This window comes from Trematomus bernacchii, unplaced genomic scaffold (assembly GCF_902827165.1).
Source record: "Trematomus bernacchii unplaced genomic scaffold, fTreBer1.1, whole genome shotgun sequence".
NCBI lineage: Eukaryota > Metazoa > Chordata > Actinopteri > Perciformes > Nototheniidae > Trematomus > Trematomus bernacchii.
Window position 1 is genome coordinate 13,819,277 of NW_022987593.1, and position 9,746 is coordinate 13,829,022.

General features: G+C 38.5%; 2 protein-coding genes across 2 annotated transcripts in view; both read right to left on the bottom strand.

Moving 5' to 3' along the window:
- LOC117481734 (E3 ubiquitin-protein ligase TRIM39-like) overlaps window positions 1–9,746 on the bottom strand; it is a 937,572-nt gene that overhangs the window by 170,200 nt on the left and 757,626 nt on the right. The window lies entirely within an intron of this gene.
- Window positions 3,068–8,307, bottom strand: cnrip1a (cannabinoid receptor interacting protein 1a). Its single transcript, XM_034129693.1, has 3 exons — window positions 7,983–8,307; window positions 6,137–6,281; window positions 3,068–5,512 (listed from the first exon to the last, which is right to left on the bottom strand). Exons 1-3 carry the CDS (start codon window positions 8,159–8,161, stop codon window positions 5,348–5,350), a joined length of 489 nt encoding a protein of 162 aa, XP_033985584.1. The 5' UTR covers window positions 8,162–8,307; the 3' UTR covers window positions 3,068–5,347.

Sequence of the window (9,746 nt, forward strand, 5' to 3'; positions counted from 1 at the left end):
AGAGAGAGAGAGAGAGAGAGAGAGAGAGAGAGAGAGAGAGAGAGAGAGAGAGAAAGAGAGAGATAGTTAGTTGTTAGAGAGAGAGAGATAGAGAGAGAGGAGAGGTAGTGGTTGAGAGAGAGAGAGATAAGAGAGAGAGAGAGAGAGAGAGAGAGAGAGAGAGAGAGAGAGAGAGAGAGAGAGAGAGAGAGAGAGAAGGGGAGAGTGAAGAGGGAGAGAGGAGGAGGAAGGTGCAAACCAAAGCTCGTCTATTTAGAGATGGATCACTCCACTTCTGATTCTTAATAATAATAATGTTCATGCTTTGCACATTTCTCCACACGTCTGCACAGCACTATTGTATCATATATAGTCATCTTTTCATTGTCCTAAGAAGTGCTTTAGTTTTTTAGGTTCTTTATATATTTGAATTACAATTTGCTATAAATATTGGTCTTTTATGCTAAATAGTTTCTTTAAAATTGTTTCTTGTTATTATCGTTATATGTTTGACCTACTTTTACAACTTACTTTTGTTAGATTGTTTATGTTTGCACCACCATGCACCAAAGTGAATTCCTTGTATGTGTAAAATATCTGTCAATGAACTTGATTCTGATTCATAATAATAATAATAATAATAATACACTTTATTTGCATAGCACCTTTCAAAACATAGTGCTTTCACATAAGACAGAACACCGTTAAAAAAAACACAGATAGAAAATAATGAAACAAGAATAAATATATTAAAATAAAATAACATAATGACAAACTCTGAACCATAAGGGAAATATCTGTGCATCAGTAAATCTACTTAAAAATTGTAGCCATTTAATTTGAGGCACCTGTCCTTTACTTACGTTTTGTAAAATAACACTTTTGCAATATATACTTTTACTATTTATAGTGTTACCTGGCTGCTACTTCATTACTTTTCATATTTTCCCCATGTTACTGCAACTTATCTTTTGCTGCCTTGAATGTGTACTTCTTTGTGTTTTATTGTATTAACATTTATTTATTAACGTTCCTACTTTTCATTCTAAACTCTGTAAAAAGCCTCTTGGATCTGCTTGAAAATCCATCATCACAAAAATGAAATTAGCTCAACCTTAAACATCTATGTACATGCAGCAGTAATCCAAAAACACCATTTATAACAGTAAACACTGTAAATACATTAACTGAACGATAAGTATATTTATATTTTGTCAGGGAATAATTCTGTATACATGTTTACCTTTCGCCCTCTGACGCAGATGCCCAACGTTGAGCAGCCGCTATCTCCCTTAAGGAAGGGCTGCCCTAGCATTTTGTTGTTGTTACCAGTTTGTGACCGGGCAACTGTCGGTCAGAGATAGTTATTGTTGTGGGACACCTGGAACACATCCTTCTCGGGGTGTAGAAGACCCGAGCAGGGGCGCCGTAAGGGGGTGAAAAGTTAGGACGATTCTAAGGGCCCGTGACTGACAGGGGCCCAAACTATTTTAGGACATTAAGAAAAAAATGTTTAAGTAACCAATGTGATATCTTTTCATGGGGCCCAAAATCCCTGGCGGCGCCCCTGGACCAGAGCCATAAGCGACAACAAATGTGATTCAGTGTCCTCAGCTGTTTAGTCTATCTAATGAAGAATGTTGATTATTACACTCTGAACTAGTTAAAACCTGGAGCTACAGGAGGGGTCTTCAGAATTGATTGTGGCATCTCTACCGTGTGGTGAGATCGTGGCCCGGGACATGTCTTGTGAGTTCTCCGGCCGAAGCTCCAAATAAACCGTCAGTGTTTGCCATCAAAGCTCCAGCTCTCCTCGTGTCTCTCTGAGTCCTGGCTGTCTCCAATTGTCTTCAGAAGTTCCCCCCACATATTTCATTAAGCTAATCATACTTTCATACTAAATATATATATATGTTTTTGCTCAGAGTGAATCATTGCCTTAAACGGAGACAATCTTTGGTGGAAAATGGTAGCACATCTTCTCTCAATCTCTGAAGCTCATCGTTGCATAGAGGAAACATCAAGGATGTAATAAAAACAAACATCAATCATCATGTTTTCATTACAACACAATCATCTTTTAAACTTGAATAAATGTTAATGTGATCCCTCTGTTTTTACAGTCATCCTCGATTTAAAGGCACACACAGCAACAGTGCGCACAACACTTTGGATGTGAAGCACAATACACTGCATCTCATCTCACACTAATATGTATGTTCATGATTGTAATGTTGCATGCGAACCATGTTTTGCAATGTCACGCAAAATATGAATTATGACTAAATGTGAGGCAGCATAACCACAGCTAACAGAGAGAGAGATCCTCTGACATGTTTTAATTGAATCTGACTACATTTACTCAATTACCATACTGACAAATCTGAGGTACTTTTTCTTTACTTAGGTATCTCCATTAAATGCCACTTTACACTTTTGCTATATTTGAAAGCTTCAATTAATTTACAATATAATTTATTTATATAAAAAAGAGTTGAATATATGAATATTATGGATTGATCCGCCGCTGATCCACAATACATGCGTTATTTCATCCAACCCGATGATGATGGAATATTATGTTTATTTGATCAATTACACTAACATTAAATACAAATACAGCTGAAACAATTACTAAATTATTATTTTAGGATTATTTGAGTCATTTTTCATTTAAACACATTTCCTGTTTCCTGTTCCACTAACATGAAGAGTTGATGTTTTTCATTTTAATAATGTAAATTATTGTTATTTATAAAACATGATGTTAAAGTTTGTGAGATAATGTGTCAGCATTTTTACAAATTTCCTTATTTTTACAAACGAAACATAAATGGATTATTGGTGAATAACATCTGCAGATTTGTGCTTAATGAAAGTAATCATTACTTAATAAAAACAAGCTTTAGTTATTTACTTTGGGTTCATTTTCCTGACTGAATTAACTTGCTTTTACTCAAGTAACACTTTCAGATGAGGACTTTTAACAATTATGTATCAGTACTTTTGTTTTAGGATCTGAGTACTAGTTCTACTACTTCCTCCACCACTAATACATTGTAATAAAAACTGCTACTGCACAATGACATTGATTCAGTATTTTGTTTTATTCACAAAGACACTTTATACTCCTCATTTTAACACATAACAAAACAGCAAGGTTTATGCATTTAACAAAAAACAAACAAACAGATCATATTTGGCAAAAGAAATGAATCCAGCCATGCACTTCAGGAGAGAACAGAGGACAGAGAGTCCTTGGCGGTACATTGAGATTCAGAAAGAGAAGCACTCGCAGCCTGCAATAAGCATCCTGTTTGAAAATAAAAGACAGAATAATTTGTCCTCTTTCAGGTGGAGGGACGGAGGCGTTTGAAGGCTTAACGTTTCAGTCTTGTACTTTTATTTTTGTCAACAAATCCTAAGAATAGACCTTTATCTAATACGAGCCGAAAACCTGAAATATCTTCTTCCTGTGTGCCATAGAGCTCCATTGTTGTTCAGAAGCTATTAAAACACATCAATGAGCCTCACTGATGCCCTGGTGACATGTTCCTTTATTAGGAACACACACACACTGTCGTTTATTTTGAGCCAATACACACACACCGTTCAGCTGCCACAAATACTCACTAAAGTACCAAATGTGGATTCATCTGCCACTGAAATAGTCCCCAATAAATGCACCATTTCCTCTTGTTTGTTTGTTAATAACTAATTAGTTAGGTTGGTAGGAACCAATCAGCTTGGAGCTCAGAGTGACTGACAGGAAATCAGAAGATACGTTTTGGTCTTTTCATGGGATTTGTTGAAATGTAGAGTAACACCAGCCTTATCATTTAAAGGAAGCATCCACCATCATCCACTCAAACTGTTAAATATCATTGTGTCTGTGAGTTTTTTCAAATTCCTACAGAAATGTAGCTTCTTTTGGAAAACCTGACTTTCATTTTCTGTCTATTTTTCCTATTCTTGACGGATTTGTACCTGTGTGGTTGTTAAAAATCAGTCATACCAACCAGAAACAGATTGCTGCTTATTGGTTTTAGATACTTTCAATGCTTTCTGCCTCAAAACTCACATTTTCTGCAGCTGGCAAAATCTGAACATGTCTGAAATTGTCGAGTTATCTACAAGAACAAGAAACATCCCTTCATGCTACCTCCTTGTTTGAACAGATTTTTCCATTAAATAACACAATAAATAACACATAAGAAAAGTCAAAACTATTACAATGATGTTCACGCTCACATACATTACATCTTCTTTCTCACAGACACATCCACACATTTAATAAATAAGATAAAATAGTTATTTCTCCTACAGGTGTCTTCCATCACTAGGTCCTTCACAGCTAGAGATATATTTAGTTATCAGGGGGTATTGCATATAATTTAAAGGCTTATTTAATTCCACTTAAAGGATCAGTTCTGGGATAATAAAAAGGTTTTGTCTTCCCTCCTTCTCCAGAATGACATTAGAGGATTGACATATTTGAACGCCTCCAGAGATACAGGTTCTGTGTTTAATCAACCACAGGACAACAGCGGTGGTTCAAGATGGAGACAGTTGTCTAAAGAATTTAAATAGAGGTTAGTTTTGGGCAGAAATTCACAGATTTCTGCAAATCTACTCTGCTCCTAATGGGGGGGGGGGGAAACCCATGCATGAAAAGCAAGTAAGGAAAAAACCATTGCAGTGAAGTCCTTAGAATCCTACATAATCTAACATAGAGGTAAGAAAAGGGTTTCCCCCTGCCTAAAGTATTTTAGCTACGCTAAGCTAACACATCCTGGACTTATCTCTGTATTGGAAGAACTGAGGTTAAATGTCTATATATCTTCTAAAACGAGATGGAAAACAAGCGTATTTCACAAAATGTCCAACTGTTCCTTTAACGCTATGTGTAACTTTCCATGTGATGCTGCTCTTGATGTTTAGTTACTGAAAGGAAGTATTTGTACACAGAGTAAACGATGGTTTGAACATTAAACACAGATAAACGAGAGAAAACTGCATTTGTAAGCTAAGATCTTTCCCAAGGTTTTTCCCTTCCCTGCTTCCTTTGATATAAAACATTTTAAACCAGCCGTGTTGGCCGACATGATCCCGCTGTGTGCAGTTAATGTACGTCACTGTATAGGTGTTTAAATGTTAGCTAGACTATACCCTGTTTCTGGCATGTGAAGCTGCCAAAAAGCACCGCCGCAGCTTCAAAACAACATAAAAAACCTTCAAAGAATAGCATAGCAAACAGCTATTTTGTCCCAACAACACAAATACCCCCGCTGACATGTCCTTGTATAGTGAAGCTGATGTTGGAAGGTATCCGGTCCTCTGCTGTGTGTTTGTGGGGGGACGAGCAGACTCAGTTGAAGGACTCCTTGTTGATCCACATGAGGGTCCGCGTCTCGTTGGGCTTGCACTCGTAATCGATGCTGGTGAATTTGTTCCCGAACTGGCAGTGCTCCCTCTTGTAGTAGTTGTAGTACTTCGCCTGCCAGACCGTCTCAAACGTCCCGGCTTTGATAAACTGGACAGGAACAGAGATCATGGTCAGCATTCACAGTGGAAGTAATCATATATTTTACTGACAGTAAGTTCATGTAGAAATAATAAACTGTAAAAATACCCTGTTGCCAGTCTAAGGGATGCACTCAAAAATCTCACTAAAGTGCTGAAGTATTAGCGCCAAAATGTAGTTAAGTACCAAAAGTCAAAGTAACCATTAAACGGATTTAGGTTGAAAACATAAATCAAGCATTAAACTATGATAAACCTCTGATGTACTGTAGGCTATCCAGCTTTAGCTTTTGATGCTAATAGGCTACGCTTGTACTTTTACTTGATTTTGAATATACTTATAGGCCTAACTGAGTCTTTATACACTGTAGTATTGAAATGTTCACTAACAATATGTGTAATCAACAATCAAAACAAGACTCAACATAGCAACAACCCTTCAAGTACATTAGCTCAACTAAACCAATCAAAGTGCGACTGCAGCTAGAAATAATTCAAACCTGTCTGAGTGCTACATGCCGAAAATAAGAAGGGTGTTTCTGTGTTCTTCTATGAGCTAGGATACTTAGTACTTCTTCCACATCTGGAAACAGCCTCTGATATCTGGTAAATGTCGCTGAGACAGTTTTCTAACCTCCATAGCGACTTGCACGGGTTGCCGGTCTCCGCTCTTGGTGTGCGGGACGCCCTCGGTGTCGTACTTTCCGTGATAAACCACCGACTCCTCGTCCCGTGACTGCTCCTCCAGAGGGAAGACAATGCCTCCGATGTTCATGTTGCTGTGAGGAGGAAGAGGAGAGGAGTTTGATATTATATTACAAGCTTTTAGGGATAAGACACCCGCAGATCTTGAGTGCTGACTCTTCTCCTTGATCTGTTGTGGCTTGGTATAACTTCTTTTATAGGTCACTTTGGACATCAAAATATATTTCTTTCAACATTATTTTATTGTTTTTTTTGTAAAATAACAACCTGGGCAGAATAATATAACAATATTCAAGAATGTCACCTTGATGCCAGAGTACCATAATACAGGATATATATATATAAGATAGTTACAGAAAGGTAAAAGATTCAAGGCTTTATTTTCATTTGCACTACAGTGTAGATATGGCAATGAAAAATGTGCTCCTCCGAAACATAACAGGCCTTGTGTAAACATTTGTTTTAACAGTGTGATAAAAAGAAACAACAGACATTTCTGACTCAAAAATGAGAGTTGGATTCAATGCTTATTTGAATATAAAAGGAACAATTGTGTTGTCTGTCTCCAGAAATGTCAAAAAAAGATAACGTCTTTTTAATCTCTCCAGCTTTTCCTTAGTGAATTTGCTCAATTTAATTACCATATCAACTAAGATAGGTCAAATGTTTACAACCCTATATCGCGGCCTGTTTGCAGCGGGGCTCTGATATTGTTTTACTCTGCATTGTGCTGACATAATCCTACAGTAAAAGTGTAGATATTAGTGGTACTATACAGCATGCCATCAGCATATCTTAATCAAAGCCTCACAGAGACTAAACTTATGCATTTAGTTGATTTTAGTCAACTTTTTAAAGACAGAAATGTACCATTGCTCACAAACAACTACCCTAAAACCTTTGAACTAAAACTAATTTGTGGCATATATTTAGACCTTTATACAGCTACTGTAATCACCTTTTCTAAATTGCAACCATTTCAATTTGCACATCTTAGGTATGCAGGCTCTGGGACTGTGTTGTGTGAAAAAAGGTTTTTGTATATACAGTTATTTATTTAGGTTGTTCTGTCGTGAGTCGTGACCATATACTGTATATACAAATATATATCTATTTATAAAGTACAAGTCCCTCAAAATTGTACTTAAGAACAGTAATTGAGTAAATCTACTTAGGTTAATCACTGGGTATAATACATGTCAGCTCAGTCTATTAATAACAATGCATTATCAGTATGGGGAGCAGATCCTAATTCTCCCGTAGGCCCCTTAGGTCCTCTGATATTCCTATTTTACATGTACAGTATCTTTGTTATTGTACATATTAATGAGTCACCTTCACATAGGTCCCTCCCATTGTTTGATCATGTGGACCCCGCCCTGCTGCACACACTCATTCCTCTTTATCTAATCCAACAACACACAGCCGACATGAGCTGTTAGTGTTTGCACATCAGAGAGCGACGAGGCTTCATGTCGCCACCAGCGATACAGAAGAAAACATCATGATTCATTCAGGAGGAAATGTGATGCAACAGGCCTGCAGGAGGAAGGCCACGGAGCCACTAACATGCCCGGATATTACTGCTTAATTTTGTATTTCTAAGCATTCTTTAAGTGCAATGCATTGTGTAATGGGCGTTTTACCATTTGAATTCTTATTTTATTGAATAAAGGGACCACTCTGTTGCCTCCTGTTGCAGATAAACCGCAATATCTGACCCTAGAATGACGAAATTAATAATAAAAAGTGGTTTAAATTGCATTTCCACTTACATGGCCTCGACGGTTCCAGGCTTCAGCACCACCTCGATCTTGTATTTGGATCCTGTCAGCAGTTTGATGGTCCGGTTCTGGCCGAAGCGGGTCCCGTCCACCTTGAAGAACACGGGCCCGTCGTTGGGCTGGATCCGCAGCGAGATGGCGATGTCGACGATCGGGGGAACACCGTCCATTATCCCGGGTTCAGAGGGTCTCTAACGGGGTCAGCGCTCGGTGTTGGGGGAGCAGACGGAGGAAGATGCAGTGATGCTGAGGAGGACCACAGTCAAGCAGGGCACTAAGGGACTTCCGGTTGTGTCTTTCAAAATAAAAGTCTGAAGGCCAGAGTCATGTGATGCAAGTGCAACTCAAATGAATTATTTCTTAATTGTATTTAAAAAATTGCCATTGTAATTACCAAATGCTGAACCCAACAATCAAATATATTTCTTTAGCAATTGACAAAAGCATGAATATGCACGTTTGTATATTTCAATGAAAATGATAGTGCAACTATTTGTTAATAAAAATAAAGAAACATATATATATGCACATATTTTGATTAAGGCTAGGAGATAATGTTCTCTTTTTCCTTGTCTCATATCAAAATTAATCAAATATACCTAGGACATTGTGCAGCAAATGTGTTGTTTTAGACTCAATTTCCAATACGTTTAATCAAACCCAAATAAGTGCCAGAATAAAAGAAATCACAATTTCTTGTAGCCCTTATATTGAATAATCAAGTGCATTTAGTCTAAAATTATTAATGTAAATGTACAAAATATATTTGTTAGTTTTTTATTTATGGGCGCCTTTCAAAGCTCTCAAGGACACCTTACAGAGCATAATTAAAAACAAGCAACAAAGAAGGTCAAACAGTCATTCGAGACTTAAAAAACAAAGACTTAAAAACAACAATCAGTTTTTAGAGGAATTATGATCTTGAATACGCCAGTTTAAAAAGGTGGGTTTTCAGGCAGGATTTGAAGGTTGAGAGTGAGTCCATATTGCGGATGTCTTGCGGGAGAGAGTTCAAGAGACGGGGGGCAGAGTGGCTGAAGGCTCTTGACCCCATGGTGGTCAGGCGGGCAGAAGGTACAGTGGGTGTTTCGAGGAAGGCTGCTCCAGAGCCACTATTTCAAGGATGCTACGTCATCGAGTCCCGCCGAAGGACTGTTCCAATGTCCAGGATGCTTGGAATTCTACCGAGGCCGGCGTCCTTCGTTGCGGGAAATTTCGAGGCTGCACATGTGTATCCTCCGCGGTCTTAAAATCCCCACAATGCTTTGCGCACGGACCAATTTCCAAATCTTTGGCGGAAATCACGCTCCATTTAAGGCGGGGCCTCGCATATGACGCACACCTGCACACCTGTTCCACAATTCTTCATTTTCCGAGGCTAGGAAGGATTCTTGCATCGCTTCTGAAGGACCTGACTCGGAGGGACTTGTCCTACCAAGGAAGCGTCCTCGACATTGAGAAACACCCAGTGAGTTGGAAGGCAGAGGAGGATCGGAGAGCACGAGAGGGAGTGTAGGTGTGAAGGAGTTCAGAGAGATATGCAGGTGCAAGAGTGTGAAGGGCCTTGAAGGTGAGGAGCAAAATGTTGAAGTCGATGCGGTATTTAACGAGCAGCCAATGGAGTTGTTGAAGAACCGGAGTGATATGATCAATGGATGGAGTTCTGGTGATGATACGGGCGGCTGAGGTTTGGACCAGTTGGAGCTTACGCAGAGATTTGTGAGGAAGACCAGAGAGGATGGAGTTGCAATAATC

Coding starts and splice junctions, on each gene's coding strand:
- cnrip1a (XM_034129693.1), bottom strand. CDS start 8,161: ATGGACGGTGTTCCCCCGATCGTCGACATCGCCATCTCGCTGCGGATC. Junction 6,282..7,982: donor CCTGGAACCGTCGAGGCCAT/GTAAGTGGAAAT, acceptor TCCTCCTCACAG/CAACATGAACATCGGAGGCA. Junction 5,513..6,136: donor CCGTGCAAGTCGCTATGGAG/GTTAGAAAACTG, acceptor GTTCCTGTCCAG/TTTATCAAAGCCGGGACGTT.